This window comes from Xyrauchen texanus, chromosome 35 (genome assembly GCF_025860055.1).
Source record: "Xyrauchen texanus isolate HMW12.3.18 chromosome 35, RBS_HiC_50CHRs, whole genome shotgun sequence".
NCBI classification, from domain to species: Eukaryota; Metazoa; Chordata; class Actinopteri; order Cypriniformes; family Catostomidae; genus Xyrauchen; species Xyrauchen texanus.
The window spans coordinates 20897292-20924599 of NC_068310.1; the positions used below are offsets into that span (position 1 = coordinate 20897292).

At 38.1% G+C, this 27308-nt stretch overlaps 1 protein-coding gene across 2 annotated transcripts; it reads left to right on the forward strand.

Moving 5' to 3' along the window:
- The first annotated feature begins 13 nt into the window (after positions 1–13).
- Positions 14–15398, forward strand: LOC127628842 (enolase-like). Of its 2 annotated transcripts, none has more exons than XM_052105778.1 (12): positions 14–176; positions 4179–4273; positions 6524–6619; positions 7250–7308; positions 8015–8084; positions 8232–8365; positions 9487–9709; positions 11617–11814; positions 12117–12318; positions 12469–12577; positions 12686–12744; positions 14916–15398. In XM_052105778.1, the coding sequence occupies exons 2-12, from the start codon at positions 4189–4191 to the stop codon at positions 14977–14979; spliced, it is 1299 nt and encodes a 432-aa protein (XP_051961738.1). In that variant the 5' UTR covers positions 14–176; positions 4179–4188; the 3' UTR covers positions 14980–15398. The 2 variants fall into 2 exon arrangements, with proteins under 2 accessions (XP_051961738.1, XP_051961737.1); XM_052105777.1 differs by lacking the exon at positions 7250–7308 and adding an exon at positions 7556–7614.
- Positions 15399–27308: the final 11910 nt, after the last annotated feature.

The window sequence follows — 27308 nt, forward strand, 5'->3', positions numbered from 1 at the left end:
TCAGTTTCGTTCCGCGTGAGGCACGTCTGACCAATCACAGCTCGAGAATCGCTCTCGCGCTTCCAGCTTCCTAGTGCCCAACACTTAACAGTGCACGAGAACAGAAGCCTTCTGCCTTCTCTGTGCTGCACCACGTTCAAGACTCGACTACCCTTGCACTGGTTAGGCCAGATAAGGTAAGGTGCATACAGGCCATTTAACAGCTTTTACATTTGAACATGTGGACATGTATTAATTCAGCTGTCGTGATGTTCGACGTGTTATGCAATTCTGAAAGCGATGTGCTCTTGAACCTCGGAGTATTCAGTTACTATTCTAATCTAATTTTCATATCGCTACATCTATGTCGCTGTATGTCATGGTGATGCGAGTTATTTTTAAGGAGGGAGGGAACTGTTTTCGGTGACCTAATCGGTGACCTTTCGGTGTCATATTACCTGATGAGAGCACGTTCATTTAAAAGCGCAAAACCATGTTAAGTATACAAAAGTTATTAATTCAAGGATACGTTCAGCTGTGTTTATTTATTTATTTTGCAAAGCAACGCAAGTCTGGGTTTTGCACCAGATATTTTACAGGCCTGAAACTAGAAACTTAAATGTGCTTTCCCGTTGCAAATAGACATATTTAATATAAAATAATGGATTCCTCTTAAATACATTTGACTGGCAGAGTCAAAAGAGTGACAGTGAACATAGCATTATTATTATATTATCGCGACACCGTATGTATATGGTCATTATGGATTTTCAGTGTCATGAATCTGCGGCTACATTGATTTATTTGTATTATTACTGGGTTAAAAATGAGAGTAACACATTCCCACTCCAGACTGGGTGTTGGGTCACTTGTTACTGTCTGTCTCAGTTAACCCAGCCCACTATTTTGTGGCCAGTGGGTAGTTTCCAGAGACATTTAAGGCTACAGGATTTTCCATTGGTCCAAATGAAGTGGATGATTTTTTCCATAATGGTTTTAAAAGTAAGCACACCATCTTGACATGGCAGGAAATGCTGATGATGAGGAAATTATTTTGTGATCTCTAGTGGTATTCTAGTTTTCTTGTGACGGTTTAGTTACACACTGAAAATATGGACTTCTTTTTTTCCACAAGTAAAAGAGATATAATTTTTCTGGTTGCACAGTTTGTTGAGAAAATAAATTGTTTTATAGTGTCAGGTAATCCATTCATTTGACAGATAAACAGTAGGGCTGCAACTAACGATTATTTTTTTATAATTGCTTAATCTAACAAATATTAGAACAATTATTCAACTATTCAGTGATTTATTGCAACGATTAATAACTAGCTCTCATCTTGAGCCCCGAATTAAAAAGTTGTATTAATCCTGTGTACTAACAATAAAGAGGACAAAATCATCTTTTAAAAATACCTCTAAATGATATTCACTGAATTAAAGGAAAAAAATACTTTTTATTAAATTTAATTACGTAAAGAAATTCACTGCAAAAAAATCTTATTGTTATCAAGTGTTTTTGTCTTGTTTTCCATTTAAAATTGTCTAAAAATCCTTAAAACAAGATGCATTTACTTGAGAAGCAACATATAAGATATTCAGATTTGTTTAAGAGAATGTCTCTTAAATAAACTCAGCAAAGAAAGAAATGTCCCTTTTTCAGGACACTCTATTTTAAAGATAATTTTGTAAAAATATAAATAACTTTAGAGATCTTTATTGTAAATGGTTTAAACAAAGTTTTCCATGCTTGTTCAATGAAACATAAACAATTAATGAACATACACCTGTGGAACGGTCATTAAGAAACTAACAGCTTACAGACAGTAGACAATTAAGGTCACAGTTATAAAAATTTAGGACACTAAAGAGACCTTTCTACTGACTCTGAAAAACACCAAAAGAAAGATGCCCAGGGTCCCTGCTCATCTGGATGAATGTGCCATAGGCATGCTGCATGGATGCATGAGGACCGCAGATGTGGCCAGGGCAATAAACTGCAATGTCCGTAGTGTGAGACAGCACTAAAGAGAGACAGGAAGGACAGCTGATCATCCTCGCAGTGGCTGACCAAGTGTAACAACACCTGCACAGGATCGGTGCATCCGAATATCACACCTGCAGGACGGGTACAGGATGGCAACAACAACTGCCCGAGTTACACCAGGAACGCACAATCACTCCATCAGTGCTCAGCCTGTCCGAAATAGAGAGAAAACTGTGAGAGGCTGGACTGAGGGCTTGTAGGCCTGTTGTAAGGCAGGTCCTTATCAGACATCACTGGCAACAGTGTCACCTATGAGCACAAACCCACCTTCGCTGGACCAGACAGGACTGGCAAAAAGTGCTCTTTACTGACAAGTCATGGTTTTGTCTCACCAGGGGTGATGGTCGGACTCGCGTTTATCGTCGAATGAATGAGTGTTACACCGAGGCCTTTACTCTGGAATGGGATCGATTTGGAGGTGGAGGGACCGTCATGGTCTGGGTTGGTGTGTCACAGCATCATCAGACTGAGCTTGTTGTCATTGCAGGCAATCTCAAAGCTGTGCATTACAGGAAGACATCCCACTCCCTCATGTGGTACCCTTCCTGAAGGCTCATCCTGACATGACCCTCCAGCATGACGATGCCACCAGCCATACTGCTCGTTATGTGCGTGATTTCCTGCAAGACAGGAATGTCAGTGTTCTGTCATGGCCAGTGAAGAGCCCAGATCTCAATCCCATTGAGCACGTCTGGGACCTGTTGTATTGGAGGGTGAGGGCTAGGGCCATTCCCCCCAGAAATATCCGGGAACTTGCAAGTGCCTTGGTGGAAGAATGGGGTAACATCTCACAGCAAGAACTGGCAAATCTGGTGCAGTCCATGAGGATGGGATGCACTGCAGTACTTAATGCAGCTGGTGGCCACACCAGATACTGACTGTTACTTTTGATTTTGACCCCCCCTTTGTTCAGGGACACATTATTATAATTCTGTTAGTCACATGTCTGTGAAACTTGTTCAGTTTATGTCTTAGTTGTTGAATCTTTTTTATTATATTATTTTATTATATACATTTTTAAACCAGAGACACATTGTCTGTGTACCGAACCAATCATATCCACCAAGAAGTTATTTCTTCACTATTAAAAAAAAAAAAAATGTATCCCATTTTCTTCCAATTTGGAATGCCCAATTTGCTGGAAATAAAAGCAGTTGCAGTGTATAATGGGGCAAAGACTACCCACTCTCACATTTGTTCACTTCAATTCACTTTAACTCACAAAAAAACAAACTCCTTATTAATAAAGCTGCGTATTGCCAACTGTTCACAATAAGAAATGCACAATGACATATATTATGATTCAATAAGTCGTGAGCCATCGCGTTATAATCTAGCTGCAGCAAGTGCTTGCTCAAGGGACGAGCGTCCCCACAACAGATTGTGCCTCAGCCGGGTGCAGTTTCAATCTCTCCCCTTTAGATCGGGACATTCGCGCAAATCATAGAAGATGCGATGACCGCACAATGCCAGTTTTAGAATTTGTAGATTTTTACATGATCTGCTTCCATATTAGCGGAGCGGCAGCTCCAGCTCCACACGAGAGTGCTTTTGTATTTACTTATTTTGTATAATAATTTCTTCATACTTTGCAATCTACTGTTTGGAAAGTTTAGAGTGCATCTGGACTGTGAGCTGTGTTTTGTCGACATTGACGATAACGTCGACTAATTGTTTCAGCCCTACTGAACAATGACCAGGATGAATAATGACCTGGATCAATGAAAAGCTGAACTGCTGAAGAGTAGCTGAGTGTTGGTGCATGTTATCAAATGTCCAGTACAGCTTGATTTTTTTGGTGAACCGGTGCTGAAGAGGGAAATAGTCATCTGCTAGTCATAAAAGGAGTTTGTTTGCTCAACTCCCATTAGCCAATGCTCAAACTGTTAAAATGGTGTGGATTACTTGGTTTGAACTTGTAAGTAATTAAAAAAAGGTGAAACTCTTAATCTTGGAAAGAAATGATGCTCATGCAGCATGGTGAAAGAGTGGAGTACCTTCCTCATCTTTGACTCAGATTGGAGTAGTTGAGTCATTTCCTTGTGGGGAAATCACCACCATAAGGCCTTTATTGGAATTTTTCATTAAGTTTACAACATTCCCCACAAATCTTGTTCCGTATTTCCTAATATCTACACTACTTTTCTACACAGAAACTGCAACATGTCTATCCTGAAGATTCACGCTCGTGAGATTTTTGACTCCCGTGGAAACCCTACTGTCGAGGTTGACCTGTACACCAAGAAAGGTATACAATGCTAAAAACAATGTTAAAGTTTTTAAAGATTTGACTTGTTATTATTGTGTTGTGTAATTGTGTTGTTTATTGTAATTGGTATATGTCTCGTCACTGTCATGACTGCTATGTTGCTCGGAACTGCACACAAGAATTTCACCCACTGTTGCACTTGTGCATATGGTCGTGTGACAATAAATTGATTTGATTTTACTTGCTGATTACTTTTTTTATTACATTATGAAATTTAAACACAACTAAGAATCAAATAATGTTGTATGTACAGTACATTGAATAGTTAAATGTTCATGAACTTTTTGTATCGTACATCAAGATTTTAGGTTAAATTTAATCCATTCATCCATTTTGAAACATGTGACCATCTACCAGCAATTACGAAAATGGCACCATTTTAGAGAATGTCCAGGCCATCTGTCTCTTTAAATGTTGTGCAGAAAAGGCCGTAACAGGCTCAACATCAATACAGAGTGACATGAATTGACATTGTATGCGGTGTTATTGGGGTGTAGAGCCTGAATACTGTGGCAGTTTCACATGGGTGAGCTTTTGAGCACCTCTCTGCCTATTCAGGCCCTCGTGTTGGTGTCAATAGCTCGGAGTTGACGTATCAGGTGGTAGGTGGTTATAAATGGCCATCGTAATGTATACCACTTGGATTGCAATGCTACAGTAGGGTGCTTTACACAGGAACAGAGAAAGTAAATATATGGATGGTACATACAGTATGTAGACCTTTTTTGCTTCTCTGTGCCTCATATAAATTGTTAATGTTGATAAAAGCTGTTTATCAACAATGTCTAAACATTAATCTTCATTTCATAGTCTGCCATAAAGGAACAACTTGGTAACCTTGATTTTAGAACCCTTTTTGTATTTCCTTACACACTAGTCTAAAACAAGGTGATAGTTTTGCCTCTTAACACACATCCAGAATTTTTGTTAAGTTCAGGGAATGACCATTTTGAAAAATTAGGGCTGGCAACAGAGCAAGTATGTAGAAATTCTCTGCTGCCAGAATGTACAAAACAGAGGGAGGAAGCTGGCATACTATGCCAGGTTACGGCTACTTGGCCCTCTTTAAATGAGCGAGGTTGTCAGTGAAAAATGTGTAGAGTCTGCTGACATTCCTGTACTCTTCCCTTCTGCCTCAGACTGGAAGTAAAAAACAAGTGGAGACAAATCACCCAGGTCTAACGTGTCTGTGTTTGTTTAAGTGCAGCCTGATGATGGATGTGTTTTGATTAAATAGTATGGGGTGGTGCTGAAATAAAGCAACAAAGTGTAGTTCAGTGTTTCGTTATTGGCCCATAATTATTGGATTGGCAAAGATCTTGATATGATAATGATAAACATCATGTGTTGATACTCTACCTTTGCTGATGTGTTTAAAAATATTGAAGAAATGGGGCCTGGGTAGCTCAGCGAGTATTGACACTGTTTACCACCCCTGGAGTCGTGTGTTTGAATCCAGGGTGTGCTGAGTAACTCCAGCTTGGTCTCCTAAGCAGCCAAATTGACCCGGTTGCTAGGGAGGGTAGAGTCACATAGGGTAACCTCCTTGTGGTCGCGATTAGTGGTTCTCGCTCTCAGTGGTGCGCATGGTAAATCATGCGTGGATAGCAGAGATTAGCATGAGCCTCCGCATGCGGAGTCTACCTAATAACTGCTTGGTGGATATGATTAGTTCAGTACACAGTCAATGTGTCTCTGGTTTAAAGCTTTAAATCCATTTTTATCTGCACACTCTTGCAGTGATTTATAATCACTCAGCCAAGCTGATTAAATATGCATGTGCAGATTTGCCACACTTGGAGTTGAAATGTGCCAACATGTAATGTACATGTGCCAACCTCAAGTTATAGGGGCTGTCCCTTTCTCTCAGCCTGTTACATCACAACAGAAAACCCCTCTACATCACTTATTACACAAAGCTTAGGTTAGGTGATATAGGAAAACCCCTGTGTGTCCATTCTTGAATCCTTCAGTCAATGAAAAATATTCACTACATATTACACTTTGCAATAGACATGGCATCAGCTCTCAGAGATTGTGGGCATTATGATGCTGTGGTGTAACCTCTGTACCACTTCTAACATGGTAGATTTGCCATGACATGATTATTTGTTGTTAGGAATTCTGTGAAGTGATTCATTTTATAGCATATACTAGGGTGTTTTTTTTATTATTTTTTATTATTATCAGGAAACTTGTGAATGATTATACATATTTATTGTGCTGCAGGTCTCTTCAGAGCTGCAGTGCCCAGTGGTGCTTCTACCGGTATTTACGAAGCCCTTGAACTCCGCGACAATGACAAAACACGTTTTTTGGGCAAAGGTTTGTATTTAAAATTTGTAGGTTGTATATTTTGTATTTCAACGTGAAACCATTCCTTTACTATATCCTGTCTATATTTCATTTCTTAGTTTTTTTTTAAAGCTCAAAGCTTTGCGACCTGAAGTATATTATTGATACAGTTTGCATAGTTTGTTTTTCAATGTGGAATTTCTGTAATGCATTCTATATCTATATTATTTGGCTTCTTATTTGTTGTTGTTTTAAATAAGCAACCTTAAGTATGTTAAAGGTGCTATATAAATAAAACACAATTTATCAGATTTTTATTTATATTGGGGACATTATTTCTTGGCAAAACATCTAAAGAGTTTTTTTAAATGCATAAGATCTAAAAAAAATGTCTGTGCATAACAGCTTTGTAATCGTGCTTGATTTGTAATAATATTATGACAAATATGCATATGTATTTATACATACATACTGTATGTGTATGATATATTTCTATGATATGTATTATAATAACATCCATTTTTTTTTCTCCAAAAATTTAGAATACATTAAATAAAAACTATCTTCAATTCTTTTTCAATACCCTATCTGTTAATACTGGTGTTTTCGTCTTTTTCTCCTTTGTCTTTTCTGACTTGCCCATATTTTCTCCTCTGTCAGGGGTGAAAAGGGCTGTTAAATATGTAAATGAGTTCTTGGCCCCTGCTTTATGTAATCAGGTAAATTAGTGTGTGTATTAACTGAAGTGAGGAACCTAACCATTTTGATAAACCTCAGAAGCATGAGCCTTTGGATTTGCTTTAATGACTAACCATGGCAGGTATATATAGATGATCACAGATGTTCTCTTAAACATCTCATTGATAATACAGCACCTACCTGTTCTGTGATCATCTAGAAATGTCTGCTCTGCATGTTCTTCCTTTCCTTGGCCTTGGTCAGTGATGGTCTGCTTGTTCCCTTCAGGTGTCTCAAAAGCTGTTGAGCATATCAATAAAACAATTGCACCTGCTCTTGTTAGCCAGGTAGGAATATTTGTTATTTTACTAACTTGATAATGTGTGGTGTTATTGAGCTCTGGTCATCCATAATATGCAAGAGAAATACTGTAAGTTTAGTTTCTTAGTTTGATTGAGAGAATCAGATCAGTTTGAGAGCATCAATTGGAATGGTAAGTCCTATTGATGGAAATGATTTAATGTCATGCTGTGACTTTATTAATACTAAATTTTAACTAACGTTTGAGGAGAAAACATTAGCATTTAGTTATTTTAAAGATAGTTATTGAAATTAACACCGCCCCCTAATCTCACAATGCTGTGAATGTCATAACGTTGCATTTGTTTTATGCCAAATGAAATTCGTGTGAACATCCTACATGAAAATGTTTGATATTGCCAGTAATACATCTCTTGTGCTTAACAGAGTGTGTCAGTCATGGAGCAGGAGAAGATCGATAAGCTGATGATTGATATGGATGGCACAGACAACAAGTGTAAGCATATTAATGTGATACTTAGTTGCATTATAGTTACAATTAATTTAGGTGCCATAAAAGAAAATGTAATTTATTACAGTTTCACTCGTTTCACATGAAATATGCATCCATTATTTTAATGAATGTCCTTCTGGGAATCCGCAGCAAAGTTTGGTGCTAATGCCATCCTGGGCGTTTCCCTTGCTATTTGCAAGGCTGGTGCTTCAGAAAAAGGTGTCCCCCTCTACCGCCACATTGCTGACCTTGCTGGCAACCCAGAAGTCATCCTCCCTGTCCCTGTATGTTCTCTTTCCTTTCTTGAAGTGCTGAAAATAGAAAATTATCCATATTTTCTACTGTACAGTATACTGTTTCGATGCCAGATTTAACAAGCATGTAAAATTCTAGATTGCTTTAGTGTGAATACAAAATAAAGAATATACAGTAGATTATTTTGTTTCGACCATCATCTTGGTTATCAGCAGGCCCACGAAGAAACTGCGTGCGCAGAATTGGAATGGCCAACATTCAGATTTCTGCACATCCTTGCTAGTTAAATAAAATTTTGGCTAATTTCATTATGCTATCAGCTTCCATTAAAGGGAGATGTCACCCAAAAATGAAAATTCTCTCATCATGTACTCACCCTCATGCCATCCCAGATCTGTATGATTTTCTTTCTTCTGCAGAACACAAATGATGATATTTAGAAGAATATTTAAGCTCTGTAGATCCATACAATGCAAAGTAATGGATGACAAAATGTTGATGCACCAAAAAGCACATAAAGGCATCATAAAAGTAATCCATACTACTCCGGTGTTTTAATCCATATTTTCAGAAGTGTTGTAATAGGTGTGGGGTAAGAAACATCAATATTTAAGTAAATTTTTGCTTGAAATATTCTCCCTGCCCAGCAGGTGGTGGTATGCATGGAGAATATGAATCACCAAAAAGGTGAAAGTGATCTGTTTCTCACCCACACATATCATATAGAATCTGAAGATATTGATTTAACCACTGGAGTCTTATGGATTACATTTATACTGACCATTCACTTGCATTGTATGGGCCTACAGAGCTGAGATATTCTTCTAAAAATCTTAATTTGAGTTCAGTCAGATAGTCATACACATCTGGAATGGCATAATGGTGAGTAAATGATGATGGGTGAACTATCCCTTTAAGAATGTAGTGCTCTCAGCTCCATTCTGCATATTCTTTGCCAAAATCAGCACAGAAAATATGCAAATAGTCAGCAGGTTCCATCTGGTCCTGGTTATTAGTCATAACATAAAATAAATATCAGCTATATCGAGGAAACTGCCTTTATCTCTGCATCTCTATTTGTCCTGTTTGGATGAAATGACCCATATACTATAAAAACATTATTTATGGATGCAAACTCTGTTTTCAAAAGGCCTTCAATGTTATCAACGGCGGTTCCCATGCTGGCAACAAGTTGGCCATGCAGGAGTTCATGATCCTGCCTGTCGGTGCAAGCAGCTTCAAAGAGGCCATGCGCATTGGTGCCGAGGTCTATCACAACCTGAAGAATGTCATCAAGGAGAAATACGGCCAAGATGCCACCAATGTGGGTGATGAAGGTGGCTTCGCCCCCAACATCCTTGAGAACAAAGAAGGTGGGAGAGCAAGCAGTTTCATGATAACAGGAAGAAGGAATGTAGAATCTAGATCTAGACTGCCACTTGTTTTAGGACACGTTAAGAATGTAAATACAACAGTACTGTGAGTTGATTTAAAAGCTTCTGTACGTCCACCTAGATCTTTTTTTCTTATTAACAGTTTTTATTGATACCATACATAAATCATACAAACTTAACATAAAATACGGAATCAATTATATACACTAAACCCCTCCCCGAACATTCCCCCAACAAATCCCACATGACACAAACACGCACTACAGTGGTCACCAACAATTAGAAAATAAAAAAATAGATAATAATAATAATAAATAAATAAAAAACATACAAAAATTGATACTTTCATCAGTCCAAATCATATGGACTGATGAAAAGAATGTATAGTCCCTCCCAGATGGGTTCAAAAGTCTCCAAATATCTGTAAAACCAAGATTTTTACACATCCTGTTAAGCATCAGTGTTGCTCTAGGGGGCTTACACACGTCACTATGATCAAGAACTGAGTCCATCAATAGATTAAAGTCTCCTCCCAATATTATATCATGAGGGGTGCCAGTGACTTCCCTTCAAGATCTATAAAAAAGCACAGATCAGCAACGTTTGGTATATAAATATTAGCCAAAATAAGACTTTGCCCTTGAATTTCTGCTAAAACAAAAATGACTCTTCCTAATTTATATTTACTCTGTTTGAGATATTTGAATTGTAGATCTTTACTTATCAATGTAATGACTCCCCTGCTCTTACTTGAGCCAGCACTAAAGAAAACATTTCTTGATGAAACACTATTATGTTTTTTGGTTTAAGAAAATAAATAACATTCCTTCTTTTTATGGTGCCCCAACCCATTTACCTTGCACGTGGAGAAAGACAATCCACTCATATTTACATTTTGACATATTTGAAAAAGAAAAATGTGTGCATTAACCCCACGCACGACAGCGTCAACCGGTGTCCATCCCTCTGATCTCGAACAGAGACAGGTCCACTAGACGGCAACATGAAAATCACCAAATGGCTTACTCACTCCAATGTTTTTATGAAGGACATCACTTGCTGTGGGCATGTATATTCTCTAAGGCCATCCTTAGTATCTATTCTCAGTTTGGCGGGATAAGTGCAATGAGATGCGACAGTTCGGGAGAGAGAGAGCTACAGGCAACTGCCCTTTATGCTTTTATGTTTGTGTCTTTGTGTTTAAGTTAATTAAAAACATTACTTTGATGCTTCATCCTGTTTCCACCTCCTTCTTTCCATTGAACCCTGTTACAATGACCATTTGAATAACTAAATCTTTGAGTTATTGTGAAATCAGACCCAAGAGATATTATTCCTTGTTCATTACTTCAACTAAGTCATTTTTTTCTCTTAAACAACTGATGCTTTTCACATGAAGATCTGGTACATTGGTATGAATTAAATTGATTGGGAGCTGATTTTGTAAATTGTGCAGCTGTGGCCCACTCCATTGGGAATTCTGGGAATGCTCAAAGGCAAAGCCACTGAGCTGCTTGCAACTCATAAGATGACACGCTGTCCTAACCTGATCTGCTAATTTAAGAGAAAAAAAATGTATAGTTCCTTAAATCTAATGGGATCACTTGTGCTATGGACGTCTACATATTTATCCTCTTCTCTACCCTTATTATTTGTTATTTCAGTGTTGATTTGTCTGCAAAACATCAGACTTTCATCTAAAAGCTGCTCTGAGGTTAAAAGCATATGTATAACAAACATACTATGCATTATATTATGGAAAATATCCTCAAAATGCAAGTCTAAATTAAGTTCAGATCAGTGCCTCATCCCATCACTAATATACTGTAAGCCATGGAAATATTCATGATTTGTTATGAATACTCATATTTGTATTTCTTTTTCAGCTCTTGAGCTGCTGAAGAATGCCATTAGCAAAGCTGGCTACACTGACAAGATTGTGATCGGTATGGATGTGGCTGCCTCTGAGTTCTACAAGGGTGGCAAATATGACCTGGACTTCAAGTCACCCGATGACCCCAGCCGTTACATCACCCCTGACCAGCTGGCTGACCTCTATAAGAGCTTTGTCAAGGATTATCCTGGTCAGTTTCTGTCAGTGATCTTTCGTGCTACTATGTGCATGTACTATACATTGATCTTCAGCTATCCAGTGACAACTGCTTAGTGCACATCCGGTGTGACAGCATCTAAGTAGACAATAAGAAATTGTTTCCTAGATACTTAGGTAACTGTGTTTGTAAATAAAATTTAGTGGATTTATCAAAATCTAATTGACAGTACTTCTTGCAAGAGATGTTGTAGCTCCAGTTTGTTCATTATAGCACTTACAGATGATCTCACATCAACTCAAGCCAAAATAAGTAAACATTCTTATGTTTCTCAGTGGTCTCCATTGAGGATCCATTTGACCAGGATGACTGGGAGGCTTGGACCAACTTCACTGCCAGCACTAACATCCAGGTGGTGGGTGATGACCTCACTGTGACCAACCCCAAACGCATTGCTAAAGCCGTGTCTGATAAGGCCTGCAACTGCCTGCTGCTCAAGGTCAACCAGATCGGATCAGTCACCGAGTCCCTGCAGGCGTGAGTATTTCTAATAGATATGCATATGTGAACCAACTTTGTAAAAAGTTTATATTCAGTGTATATAGTCAATACGGTATAAATGAATTCGAGGGGAACAAGAAGTTTTGTATGTAATGTGGTATTCTTTTTCTATTTGTATTTATTTAGCTGTAAGATGGCCCAGTCCAACGGCTGGGGTGTGATGGTCAGCCACCGCTCTGGGGAGACAGAGGACACCTTTATTGCTGACCTTGTGGTTGGACTCTGCACTGGCCAGGTAAAAGACTTCCCTATGAAACAGCAATATTTTACTCTTTGTTTTGTGAATTTTTCTTTCACATAAATGGAAGCATAGAACATCAACAAGAATATTGTTGTTTTTTAGATCAAAACTGGTGCTCCCTGCCGGTCTGAGCGCCTGGCCAAGTATAATCAGCTGCTGAGGTGAGCTGACCTTTAGTTGCATTTAGAGATTTAATATACTCTTCATTTTGCTGTTACACACTTTGGGGCTCATATTCATAAAGATATTTATTTATCTTACCACTAGGAGTTCTCCAAAGAGTTCCTAGTTTAGAGTTTTTGCTATATATATATATATATAACACCAGTGGTGTGCCGTGCATTCAAAGTCTAGGTCTTCAGTGTGATTCATGCCATTAAGAAAACAATTTCACAATGAATAAGACACCCTATGCCTGAATGGAATGCATTTATGGCAGCATGACTGTTTTGTGAAATGAACATCTCCCAAACAGACATCATAAACAAACATAATTTTTTATATGAATCTACCAAGGAGGACTATAATACCTGGAAAATCTATCTAATAATATTTGCGATTTAAATGTTGCTTGCAATAAATTTTGTTTCGTCAGGGTACACGGTTATGCTGCGTTCCATTCAAGTTGGATGTAGGATATTCCTGCTTAACCATAAATGCATTCCATTCCCCGATATTCGAATCTGCAATGCTCCCGTTAGCTTAGCAGGGGTTTGACTCTCATTAGAGATGTCTCTTTAACCCAACTGATAAACAATGCTGCAGCACTAGCATATGTGCTTCATGTGTACGATTATCAAGAGATTATAATGTTTTATACACCTGTTTCTGCAGGTGTTTGTTAAACGAGCTTTAATATCATGTAATGTGGAAACAAACTAATTTATCGATATTACTTAATAAAGTGAATTTTGTATATCTCCCTGAGTGTCGACATGTTTGTGTGACATCATGCCCCTGCATCTCGATGAAATCGAATTTGAGAATTTCTGCACGAAATTGTAATTCTGACTTCAAGATACATTCCATTGCACTTTTCCTAGTAGGAAGTTGTAAAATCCGACTTTCCGAGTTGAATGGAATGCAGCACTATTTTTCAAAATTGATCTGACACTGAATACTCAAGCAGCCTAATTTAATCCTGATGTTGTGATAATGCAAAAAGCACTTACCAATTTACTTGAAGTGAAAATCAGTCATCATTTCCTTTTTAATAAATTAAGCAATCACACGATCATGCAGGACATCTCGTGTTTTTAAATCCATAAGGATCTCTTTCTCAACGGCAATATCAGCAGTGATGACAGCCAACTCGTCAGACAGCTTGATCTTACGCTTTTCGCTCTTAAATCATGTACATCACTAAAAGCATGATAGCGTCAATCAAGGCAAGCTAGAAGGCCTCGACCGGGACATATCCTAAAGATCACACCATCATTTGCACTGTTGAGAAATTCTGAAGGCCTGAGGGGGTGGAGCTCCCACTCACGCGCTGCTTCGGCTAACAAGCTCTGCTTCGGGCATGCAATTTGTGAAACAGTTGTCACACTTTGCTTGTAAGCATCACACGATATATTCTGACTGGATAAACTTTTCATTTTTCTCTATTTGTTTGTAGATTTAATTAAGAGTGGAAAACAATTAAAAATACAAAGGCAAAAAGGTGATTGAGAATGAAAGGATGAAAAATATTTATTTATTGGCATGTTTGGCCAGCAGAGAAAGCTTTGCTGGCCCTGAGAAATCATCACTGATAAACACTCACCGAGCACTTTATTAGGAACTCTTCTGCTGTTGTAGCCCATCCACCTCAAGGTTGGATGTGTTGTGCTTTCTGAGATGATATTATGCTCCCTACAATTGTACAGAAGGTTTATCTGAGTTACCATAGTCTGTCAGTCACCTCGAACCAGTCTGGCCATTATCCGTTGACCTCTCTCATCAACAAGTCGTTTCCATCTGCAGAGCTTCCGCTCACTGTATGTTTTGTTCTGAGTAACAGAAGACTGTCTTGTGTCATCCAGAAGGGGTTTGTTTTGTAATAATGACCGGCTGACTGTACATTTATTATGAGAACCACTGGGATAATGTACAGTCAGCCGGTCATTATCACAAAATAAACCACTTCTGGATGTGCACTTCTAAACCAAAACTGTCTTTTTTTTTTTTTGCAGATAATTATGCCTTACATAGATTTAAAGCTTCATTAGAGATGCAGAATTTTTGTAATGCCAATCTTTACAAACACTTTGTGATTGCAGTCTATGCTTTTTGTTAAGTTGTTTAAACAAAGTTAATTTTCAAGTTTTTGACATTTGTTTGACATCTGCAGGATTGAGGAGGAGCTTGGTGACAAGGCTCGTTTCGCTGGCCAGAACTTCAGGAAGCCCATTTGAAGCACCAGCCTTCCATTGGTTTTAGTGTGTTCATCGTGCATAATCTCCCACACATAAAGCCGCGCAAAGTCTGCTCCCGTAGAATGGAGATGAGTCGGAAAAGCAGTGAATTCAAAGGTCCAGCTTTGTAGTCTATGACACGGAACACTGTTCTCCGTGATATCACTCCCACCTCCATCTATGCTTTGGTATCCAAATAGCACCAGTCCTTTAATTGTCTCTGTGTTGTGTGAGAGATCTTTGTTTAGCTTTTTGTGAGTTGTTGTGATTCTGGTGCTCCACTGAATATTTTTAGAAAAGAGCTAATTTGTTCACTGTGCCGCAATGTCCAGCACTGAGAATGTGCATTGTATTGCTTTTGAGAAGTACTAGTTCTATATGCGTGGCATAACAAATAAATTATCCCTATTAAAATGGAAGAGTGTGAGTGAACATTATTTTGAGTATTTAGTAAATATTTTAAATTGCTATGTCCTCTTTATTGTCTTTCTTAATTATTATAAAACTAAAGAGATTTGACTTTAAATGGATTTACATAATCAGTTCAAACAAACAGTATAATTTATGTACAAAAACAAATCCAAAGCTGTATAACAAAGGGGCCCCATAGTCATGGAAAACGTGAAATTATCAGGGAGTTTTAACATTTCCAAGGGCAGGAAAAGTCATGATTACTGTAATGAAAATACATTTTTCTTGTTATGCTGCCTTCTAAAATGTATCTAGTCAGCTAGATATTGCCCTTTTGTAGTGCTTGTGTACAGTAAATGTCTGATTTGCGAGCGTATCATCATTTGAATCTGTTCTTTTCAATGAATAGGTTGAACAAGTTGATTTAAACAAATTGACTTAAATGATTCATTAAAGCAGTCATTCTCAATTTTTACAGGTCACTAGGAAAAAGGAAAAGCCTAGGCCTTAGAGAACAAGTTACAAAATTACAGTGCCATCCAGTCTAAACTCTAAAGGACAATTCCTAATTGTTCTTATTGAATGACATATATTCATGAACCTTAAAGCCCACTTTTGAAAATAAAGTACTTTCTATTTAATTTAATACTGGTTGCCAAATTCAATTAATTTAATATTGTATTGGCCTTTTTTTTTATTTCTACAATCCATTTTAGGATAGTCCCTTACAATGCTGAAGAGGTTCGTTTCACTAAGCAGTATTAAAAGGTTTAAGTCCATGTCCTCAGTGAGCAAGCAGAAGGAGAAAGTGGTTAAAAAAATAAAATAAAAACCTTGGAGGAACCAACACAGCTGCTCTCGTTTGCGCCTCCCAGTGGTCATTTTGGTTAATGCCTGTCTAGTCTGATCGCAGATGAGTAAACTGTTAATATATTTGTGGAGGCGTGCTCTGAATTGCCAGATCCTTTATCCACGTGCGATTAATTATGACCTTATGCAATTCCACTCTTTCTGTATATATGTTTTGTACAAATGTTTTGAGAGAGAGAAAAATTGCTCCTTCAACGTATAGCTCTAACCTTGGTACAACTACCACTGAAACGTTTGTGTTTGTATGTTTGTTGCTCCACACTGCCCTCTGGCGTTGTTTTAGTGTAATGCAGAATCTTGGCAATGATGCCAACTCATTTCACTGTTGCCATTGGGGTCACTTTTGTGCAAGGACCAAACCAAATATTAAATACTGGCAAATGGTCAATTTAAAAAAAATCAGTCACTGAAAACCCCATATTGGTAGACCACTAATAATAATTTTGGGGGGATGCGGCTCCCTATTATCTTTTATTATTACGGTCCTGCTTCTGTCATATTATGCTCTCAAAATAATGCTGAATCAGCATGTATCTGTTTCCTTCACAATAGTTTGGACAAATGCTCCACTTTATTTATGATCATTGCCCTCACCAAAAAAAAGAAGTCAACTCATTAGTTAACAACAGACATTTAAATGATAATTTACCATTACACAACATGCACTGCAGAATAAGAATGCTCAATGCAAAGATTGTCCACTTGTCAAAAAGATTAGCAACACATTTTAAAATTGCCTTGCCTTCAAATTATAGACATGCAAAATAAGCAACAAAATAAAAAAGCAATAAAATTAATTACTTATATACTTTATATTTTAAGTAAGCACATATTTGAAAATATGCTAATAACACTAACGAGAATTCCCAGCACCACTTTTGGTTAGTTAATTTGTAAAAAAAACAAAAAAGAAAAAACCCTGCAAGCTCTGTTTTGATGAAAGCACATCATGGCTTGGCATTTGAATGCATTATCATTATTATGCCTTATCATTTTAATGTGATTACTGTATATTAATTGAATAATTCTCATCTGCATTGTACGTGTGCTTGCATATGTATTTCCCTCTTGTGTTCATGTGCCATCACTGTTCCACTGGGAGCATGAATCTGCCCACAATATGATAATAATCAAATCACACTCTGCTTTATTATCTCCTGTAATCCAGATCCTCATTATATTTCAGTCCTCAAAGCAACCACAAGACACAAACAAATGACTTCATTCAGAGTCATCAGGTCTTTTGTTTGAAAAAACAGGGGATAAGGACATTTGCCAGAATAAAGTTGCCATAAAACCTGTAATGTACATTTCATCTTGACACACAGTATGTAATTGTCTACTTATAGTAAAGTTTCAGATGAGCTGCCAAGACAATGTAGCAACAGCAGTGGTAATGAGATTCAGGCCATCTGTCTAGTGCTGGCAGGAATGATGGAGGTGTGGTATTCTGTATCTAAAGCAGCCATTGAGCATGCATATCAGAATCAGAATGAGCTTTATTGTCAAGTATGCTTAAACATACAAGGAATTTGTTTTGGTGACAGAAGCTTCCAGTGCACAACAATACAATACAGCAACAAGACAGTGATAATACAAAATAAAATACAAATAAAAAGCATACAAAGAAATGATATATATATATATATATATATATATATATATATATATATATATATATATATATATATATATATATATATATATATATATATACATACACACACACTGGTGGCCAAAGGTTTAGAATAATGTACATACTGTCGTGTCCAAAACTGTAAAATCTGCAATCAAAAACATCCCACAGTACTTCACTTAGGAAAAGTAGACAAAGGAACCATAACTGGAGAACAACATCCTGATTGTGCCAAACAGGCAGTCTCTTCCAACACTTGTGGTCATAATGGGGGGAAAAGAAGGTGTATTAGCTAGTATTGTTCCAGTGAAGGTGAAAGCAAACAAAGGAAGCAAAGTAGTACAAACATACACTGGCGACCAAAGGTTTGGAATAATGTACAGATTTTGCTCTTATGGAAAGAAATTGGTACTTTTATTCACCAAAGTGGCATTCAACTGATCACAATGTATAATCAGGACATTAATAACATGAAAAATTACAATTACAATTTGATTTATTTTTTCAGAACTTCTTAAACTACTTCAAAGAGTTCTCATCATAAAAGTCCTCCACATGCAGCAATGACAGCTTTGCCATTCTAGCGGTCAATATATCCAGATACTTAGGTGACATTTCACCCCACACTTCCTGTAGAACTTTGTCTTGTCAGGCACTTCTCACGCACCTTACAGTCTAACTGACCCCACAAAAGCTCAATGGGGTAAAGATCCAGAACACTCTTTTCCAAATATCTGTTGTCCAATGTCTGTGTTTCTTTGCCAATTCTAACCTTTTCTTTTTCTTTTTCTGTTTCAAAAGTGTTTTTTTCTTTGCAATTCTTCCCATAATTCTCCCCCAAGTCTTCTCTTTACTGTTGTAGATGAAACTGGTGTTGAGCGGGTAGAATTCAATGAAGCTGTCAGCTGAGGACATGCGAGGTGTCTATTTCTCAAACTAGAGACTCTGATGTACTTATCCTCTTGTTTAGTTGTACATCTGGTCTTCCACATCTCTTTCTGTCCTTGTTAGAGCCAGTTGTCCTTTTGTCTTTGAAGACTGGAGTGTACAATTTTGTATGAAATAGTCCATTTTTTGGCAATTTCAAGCATTGTATGTGATATCACCAGGCCCGGATTAAGAATTCAGAGGCCCCTGGGCACCATGTCTTGTAGGGCCCCCCACCCCACCCACACAATCAAGCTTTTGAATTTTTGGATACTATTTGCTGGTAACACCTATAGCGAGCAACTAGTTGGCATATGCAAGCACACAGTGCCTCACCTTTACCAATCCAGTTATATGAATCAAATTCTTCCATAATTAACACACAAACACGTACACACACCCATTAATGTAGCTTTCCTGTCTGTCTCTCTCTTCCTCTCCTGTCCTCTACTCCTCGGCTCTACAGGGGCTGCCGCTCTTTGTCTCTCTCCCCCTCTCCTCTTCCTGTGATGAAAAGGATGCAAACAGTATAGGTCATCTTAACTCAACTTTTTCACTCTTCTTTATACTAAAAAAATTCTGCACTTATGTATTTAGCACTTTATTATTCATGACCCCTAATGGCACTTTGTTTGATGATTGAATGATAGTGAAATGGTAGTAGACACATTACAAGATGCTGTAAGTATTATGGTATAATATTGTTTGCTTACAATACAAATTACAATTGCTGGTGTATGACCTGTTCAACTATTGACAAATGTACTACATGTAAGTCACTTTGGATAAAAGCATCTGCCAAATGCCCTAAATGTAAATGTAAATCAAATGTAAAATAAAGCAGCTTGTTTTTGTTTTTTTTGATAATACTATATTTCATGTAAGTTGTTCTCTCTCTCTCTCTCACACACACACACACACACACACACACACACACACACACACACACACACACACACACACACAATACCTCCTCCTCTCCTCAGGGTCTGTCTGTCTGTCTCATGCTCTCCTCCTCTCCTCAGGGGCTGTCTGTCTATCTGTCTGTCTATCTTAATAATACTAATTTAATAGATCAGATTCACGCACAATTATCCGTGAACTTGATAAATGTTGCAGATATGTTCTTCTAGGATAGCCTGTGCCTACTATCCACAAACAAATTGCTTTCAACTTATGTGTGCAAAATTCAGAATTCAACGAATGTGCAGCAATTTCTACAAATAGAGACATTTTTGTGAATAAAATGTTATATTTTGTATTAGTGATCATAATTTGCGCATGCAACAAAGAGGATGTAGCAGGTGACGCGTGCATTTACTGACGTCTTTTCTGAGTCGATCTCATTTGAGTGTATTCGGCAATGCTTATAACGTGTAATTAAACACGCTGAGTTTATATTCTTTACATATTATTAGTATGATTTTACTGTCTGTTAATAACACTGTCCGTCTCTTTATGTTAAGGTTTGTATTAATTTCGATATGCCAGAGGGCAGAATAAGACAGGGAATTAAAGAATGCATTGTAGTTATGTTGACCTACTGTTTTCATAACACTGGATATTCTGCTAATTCATACTTTTCTAAAACGTTGCATAATGGCAATTAACTTATTTAGCAATTACACTAGTGCTAGTTTTGTTGCCAGTGTTGCTCGCGTATGTGTCACCACCAGCAGTAAGTACCTGCATGTGTTGGGAAAAGGGAGAAGAGCGAGTTCGGCAAAAGGCGGATTCGAACTCTGGCCGAACGCGTCAAAAGCCATCATGCAACTCACGCCTTACGCTACAATAGTTATTTTGTGTCGAGCGTCTTTTTGCTAAAAAGACAGGCACCGGGCCGGCACGTATAGTGCAAATATACGCTCCGTTTTCGGAAATGAAATTTAAAAAAAATAAATAAATAATCTTCCCCTCGCTTGGGCCCCAAGTGCGCATGGGCCCCTGGGCCCGTGCCCATAATGCCCATTGGGTAATCCAGGCCTGGATATCACATATGAGTGATATTATTCTTATTACATGTAATTTAATACTTTGACTCGGTCTGTCGCTTTGTTGGCAGGAAAAAAGCAGTTTCTTTTTTGCCATTTTTGACCTAATATTGACCTTAAGACATTCCATTCTATGGCACACTGTGGCAACACAAAAACAAACACAAAGACAAGGTTAAGCTTCATTTAATGAACCAAATAACTTTCAGCTGTGTTTGATATACTGGCAAGTGATTTTCAAGTACCAAATTAGCAATTTCGCATGATTCAATGATAAAGTGTTGAAGTGATGGGTGCTGGAAATGGGGCCTGTCTAGATTTGATCAAAAATTACTTTTTATCAAATAGTGATGGTGCCATTTTTACATCAGTATGTCCTGACAATACTTTGTGATCAGTTGAATGCCACTTTGGTGAATTAAAGTAACAGTTTCCTTCTGAAACAGCAAAATCTGTACATTATTCCAAACTTTTGGCCACCAGTGTCTATACAGTGCATCTGGAATGTATTCACAGCGCTTCACTTTTTCCACATTTTGTTTGTACAGCCTTATTCCAAAATTGATTAAATTGTAGAATTTTCCTCAAAATTCTACAAACAATACCCCATAATGACAATGTGAAAGAAGTTTGAAATCTTTGCAAATTTCTTAAAAATAAATCACATGTACATAAGTATTCACAGCCTTTGCTCAATACTTTGTTGAAGCACCTTTGGCACCAATTACTGCCTCAAGTCTTTGTGTATGATGCTACAAGCTTGGCACACCTATTTTTGGGCAGTTTCTCTCATTCATCTTTGAAGGACCTCTCAAGCTCTATCAGGTTGGATGGGGAGTGTCGGTGCACAGTCATTTTCAGATCTCTCCAGAGATGTTCAATCGGGTTCATGTCTGGGCTCTGGCTGGGCCACTCAAGGACATTCACAGAGTTGTCCCATAGCCACTCCTTTGTTATCTTGGCTGTGTGCTTATGGTCTTACCTTTGTCCCAGTCTGAGGTCCAGAGTGCTCTGGAGCAGGTTTTCATCAAGGATGTCTCTGTACATTGCTGCATTCATCTTTCCCTCGATCCTGACTAGTCTCCCAGTTCCTTCCGCAGAAAAACATCCCCACAGCATGATGCTGCCACCACCATACTTCACTGTAGGGATGGTATTGGCCAGATGATGAAAAGTGCCTGGTTTCCTCCAGACATGACGCTTGCCATTCAGGCCAAAGAGTTCAATATTTGTTTCATTAGACCAGAGACTTTTCTCATGGTCTGAGAGTCCTTCAGGTTCCTTTTGGAAAACTCCAGGCGGGCTGACATGTGCCTTTTACTGAGGCCTGATTGGTGGAGTGCTGCAGAGATGGTTGTTCTTCTGAAAGGTTCTCCTCTCTCCATAGAGAAATGCTGGAGCTCTGTCAGAGTGACCATCGGGTTCTTGGTCACCTCCCTGACTAAAGCCCCTCTCCCCCGATCACTCAGCTCTGGGAAGAGTTCTGGTGGTTCCAAACTTCTTCCATTTACGAATGATGGAGCCCACTGTGCTCATTGGGACCTTCAATGCTGCAGAAATATTTCTGTACCCTTCCCCAGATCTGTGCCTTGATACAATCCTGTCTCAGAGGTCTACAGACATTTTCTTGGACTTCATGGCTTGGTTTGTGCTCTGACATGCACGGTTAACTGTGGGACCTTATATAGACAGGTGTGTGCCTTTCCAAATCATGTCCAATCAACTGAATTGACCACAGGTGGACTCCAATCAAGTTGTAGAAACATCTCAAGGATGATCAGTGGAAACAGGATGCACCTGAGCTCAATTTTTAATGTCATGGCAAAGGCTGTGAATACTTATATTTTAGTTTTTTATTTTTAATAAATTGGCAAAGATTTTAAAAAAAAACTTCTTTCACGTTGTCATTATGTTTTTTTTTTTGTTTGTTTTTTTGAGGAAAATAATGAATTTAATCAATTTTGAAATAAGGCTGTAACATAACAAAATGTGGAAAAAGTGAAGCGCTGTGAATACTTTCCAGATACACTGTATATATAGAAGAGGTAGGATATGTTGGATAAATATAAATAGACTAAGCTGTGTACTGCACATAATTTTAACTGTTCATGAGATATATAGACTGAGGGAAAAACTGTTCCTGTGCCTGACGGTTCTGGTGCTCAGTGCTCTGTAGCACCGGCCAGAAGGCAACAGTTCAAAAAGATAATGGGTTGTGTGAGTGGAGTCCAGAGTGATTTTTTCCAGCCCTTTTCCTCACTCTGGAAGTGTACAGTTCTTGAAGGGGGGCAAGGGGCAACCAATAATCTGCTCAGCAGTCCGAACTGTCCTTTGTAGTCTTCTGATGTCCGATTTTGTAGCTGAACCAAACCAGACTTATTGAAGTTATTGAAGTGCAGAGGACAGACTCAATGATTGCTGAGAAGAACTGTATCAGCAATGCCTGTGGCAGGTTGAACTACCTCATCTGGCAAAGGAAGAACATACTCTGCTGGGCCGTCTTCAAAATGGAGTCAGTGTGAGTCTCCCACTTCAGGCCATGAGAACCGGTAGTGCCCAGGAACATGAATGACTCCACTGCTGCCACAGTGCTGTTTAGAGTGGTGTGCGTGTTCAATGTTGGGGTGTTCCTCCTTAAGTCCACTATCTCCACTGCTTTGAGTGTGTTCAGCTCCAGGTTGTTTTGACTGGACCAGACAGCCAGCTGTTCAAACTCTCTTCTGTATGCAGACTCATCGTCATTGTGGATTAGGCCGATGACAGTAGTGTCGTCTGCAAACTTCAAGAGCTTGACAGAGGGGTCCTTGGTAGCACAGTCATTTGAGTACAGGGAGAAGACTAGTGGGGAGAGCATGCATCCCTGGGGGGCACCAGTGCTGATTGTACAGGTGCTGGAAGTGAATTTCCCCTGCCAGAAAGCTGGTGATCCACTGACAGATAGAGGTGGAAACAGAGAGTTGGTTTAATTTAGTTCAGAGAATATCTGTGATGATTGTGTTGAATGCCGAACTGAAGTCCACAAAAAGGATCCTTGCATATGTCCCTGATCTGTCCAGATGTTGCAGGATATGATGCAATTCCATGTTGACTGCATCATCCACAGACTTGTTTGCTTGATAAGCAAATTTAAATATTTTTCACATTACAAAGGGAAGGGAAGGTGTGCCGCACAGTACCTGCCTCTTCACCGCAGTTGATTGTTTTGATTTGTCTCTCTGATAATAGACATTTCCTGAATCCACTTGCTTTCTTTTTTCCTTTCCTCTCCTGAAATCAATCACTGCATGATCCTTCTCCTCCAATCAAGACACTCGGTCAAAAAACATTTTTATTGTTCACTCAGCCTGTCATGTCACAATAAAATAACAAGCCTTCCGTTTCGCACATAATATCTCTGAGCAAGCCTCTTGATACCTTTATCATAATGAAAGGAGAAAACAGCCAGCTGTGATCATTACACCGTAACAAAACAGTTCGACTTCAGCTTGCTTTTTTTTCTCCATTACTATGACACCACAGCATGTCCATTTATCATTCTCCCAGCTTCCTTTCTTTGTTGGACAATGCTGCACTTACATATGCAAAACAGGTAAAAATCTGCTTGCATTGTAGCAGGTGGTAACACCAAGTCACTGAAATATAATATGCAAATTAAAAACCAAGGAGAATGCCTGCAAACCCCAGTCTTCTGAAAAAAATCTTATTTTGACTAAATAATTTAGTTTTGTCTTGTAATCCAGTTCAGTTTGAATGACTAGCTAATTGACAATGATACTGTGAGAATATTATGTGGATAAGATCTGGATCCGGTTCATTTCCCCTTTACATATTATTCTATAAAATGCAAAACATAGCAGCACATTTTCACGTAACATCTATTAAAATGCAAAACGGGATTGTGCCAGTTATTCCAGTGCCCCATCAATAACATTGATTACAATGTTATTAAATGCAGCGGGTTACTGACTGTACATGGCTAAAAATAAACACTGCTACTGTGAAAAAAGATTGAAGTAAAATGATATGATGTTGTTTAGTGTGATTACATCCATGACAGGACAGCAGAAGGTTAAATAGAGCATTCAGGGCTCAGCGGTCATGTTCAATGACTCACTGTTGAATGAATCCTCTGGGACTGACTGCAGCATCCTTTCAGAGAGGCAGAAACACAAAGTGTGGAAGACAACACTAAACCAGTCCCTTCCACAGCAGGGTGCCATACACGGTATGTGCTTAAGCACATTGGAGAGCAAAATTCTGAAAGAGCATTTCGAAAATAATGTGGCACCTGCTCGGATGTCAGGTGTTAAAAGCATGGGAATTCTGAAATTGCAAGATCACACAGTATATATTACAACTACGACAGGTAAACAGTCTTATGCTTATAAAAACCCCAAAACAGTTATACAAACACACGTATATACACACACATACATATATATATATATATATATATACACATACAAATATATACATACATACATACATACATACATACATACATACACATATATACATACATACATATTAGGGCTGTCAAGTTAACGCATTAATAACGCACAATTAATTATACAAAAAATAACGCGTTAAAAAAATTAACGCATTTATTCGCATGCTTGTAGTACCACCTGTATACTCCAGAGGGCAGTAAGTGAAATGTCAGCTGTGTGAGCAACACAAAGTTTATAGAGTGAAGAAAACAACACAGATATGCGTTACTAAGGGTTCAAATGCGAACTAAGGGATCTCAATATGTGTTTAAAGATTGAGTATTAAACTATATTTAACTTGACACAGTGACCTAAACATTTTATTTTTATGATGCAAGACACCCGAGATGCGACACAAGCATGTCAGACGCAGGTCGTATGGTAGGGTGACCACCTGTCACAGTCCCGAATTTGGAAGCTTTGTCCCGCGTCCTGCAAGTCATAAGCAGTGTCCTGCATTTCAATTTTGTCTGTATAATTTTATATATATTTTTTGCATAATTTTATTTCATTGTCCTTTAATTACAAAATCACTATAAATAAAAGTTAATAAGAAAACACTGAACATGTGCAGCACAGCCTTTTTTTCTTGCCAGAGCGAGAAAACACTGGAAAAAAAATGGGTCTATCTGGAGCTATCCGGAAGAAAAATTGTCTTTGTTCGTATAATTGGAGAAAATATATAAATGGTTAAAACCAGTTACAGGTGACCCTAAAAAAGGAGAGTGCATGGTATGCCACCGAAGTTTCACGGACAGCTCTGCTGAAGCAGTTCAGTGCCCCAAACACGACAGCTCTGATATCTTTGGCTTTGAGCATTCCTATCACCAACGCGTTCGTGGAGAGGGCTTTTTCACTGATGACCACTGCGTGGACAGAGACAAGGAACTGAGCATCTGTGGACCTCATCAAAAGTGAACTCCTGGTGAAAGTGAACACCTACACCTGCCAGGAGTTCTACAGTCATAATGAATGAGAAGGCCCTACTCGAAGCAGCTAGATCAGACAAAAAGATTTAATTCAAGATGCACTAAATCCGGTAAGAATGCATTTAATCTTTCTAGTCTTTAATAATGGAATTGATGTGCTTATTTGGAAATGTGCTTTTTAACGATTAGATTATTATTTTCACTTCATTATATTTACATTGAGTCCTTATGCCAAACTGAGTGACGTTCACAGCGCCGTCATTAACATTTAACATCACTGCAAAAATACATCTAATATAAAATCAATATTTATTCACCTAGTACAATAATAGTAAGTTATCTCTCCCTCGTGTCCCGCATTGTCTCGCAAAATCAGGTCTGCTGACCTGCAACAGAGCAATAGCCAGGTGGTCACCGGTTAATTACCGGTTAAGGATGTGTCCTTTAAACTGTTACACCGTTTTTACCCAGTCAATCTTTATTTAAGAAACATGCTCCCTGAAATAGATGCACTTTGCTCCTTCTGTAATGCTGTACATAAATCTACCCCTCATCTTTTTTGGGGAATGTGTCCACGCAGTAGTATTTTGGAGAATTTTTTTATATATATATTATTTAAATACTCTTGTACCTCCAACAACTCCAAAGCATTGAAAACCATTGCACTATGTAATGAATATAATGTATTGGCATTATTGTAAAATATATCTGTAGTATTGTGTACTATGTATACCCCTGGCTTGTTTCTAAAAAAAAAAAAAATGTCTGACGCAGGTGTTCATTGACGGGTTCTTAAACAAGCCCTCATAATAAATCTCCAACTGATTGACAAATTCACTTGTGAAATGGATTTCTGTGAACTGTATGCCAATGACTGACTTATGATCAATAATATGGTAGTAAACAATACATTGTATTCTAAATCCATTTTTTGTCTTATCAATGATGAACTCTTCTGCTACAAGAATGTAATGCATTTTAATTATCTGAATATTTTGCAATATTTAAAGATAACTATGTCTAATTATTTCATCATTATGTATTTAATTATTGTTATATGAGGGGCTTTTGTATA

Bases quoted from the DNA above. Each gene is read 5' to 3' on its own strand.
- LOC127628842 (XM_052105778.1), top strand. From the start codon at position 4,189: ATGTCTATCCTGAAGATTCACGCTCGTGAGATTTTTGACTCCCGTGGA. The intron at 8,085-8,231 runs GTAAGCATATTA...GGGAATCCGCAG, and splicing joins GGATGGCACAGACAACAAGT to CAAAGTTTGGTGCTAATGCC. The intron at 9,710-11,616 runs GTGGGAGAGCAA...TTTCTTTTTCAG, and splicing joins CATCCTTGAGAACAAAGAAG to CTCTTGAGCTGCTGAAGAAT.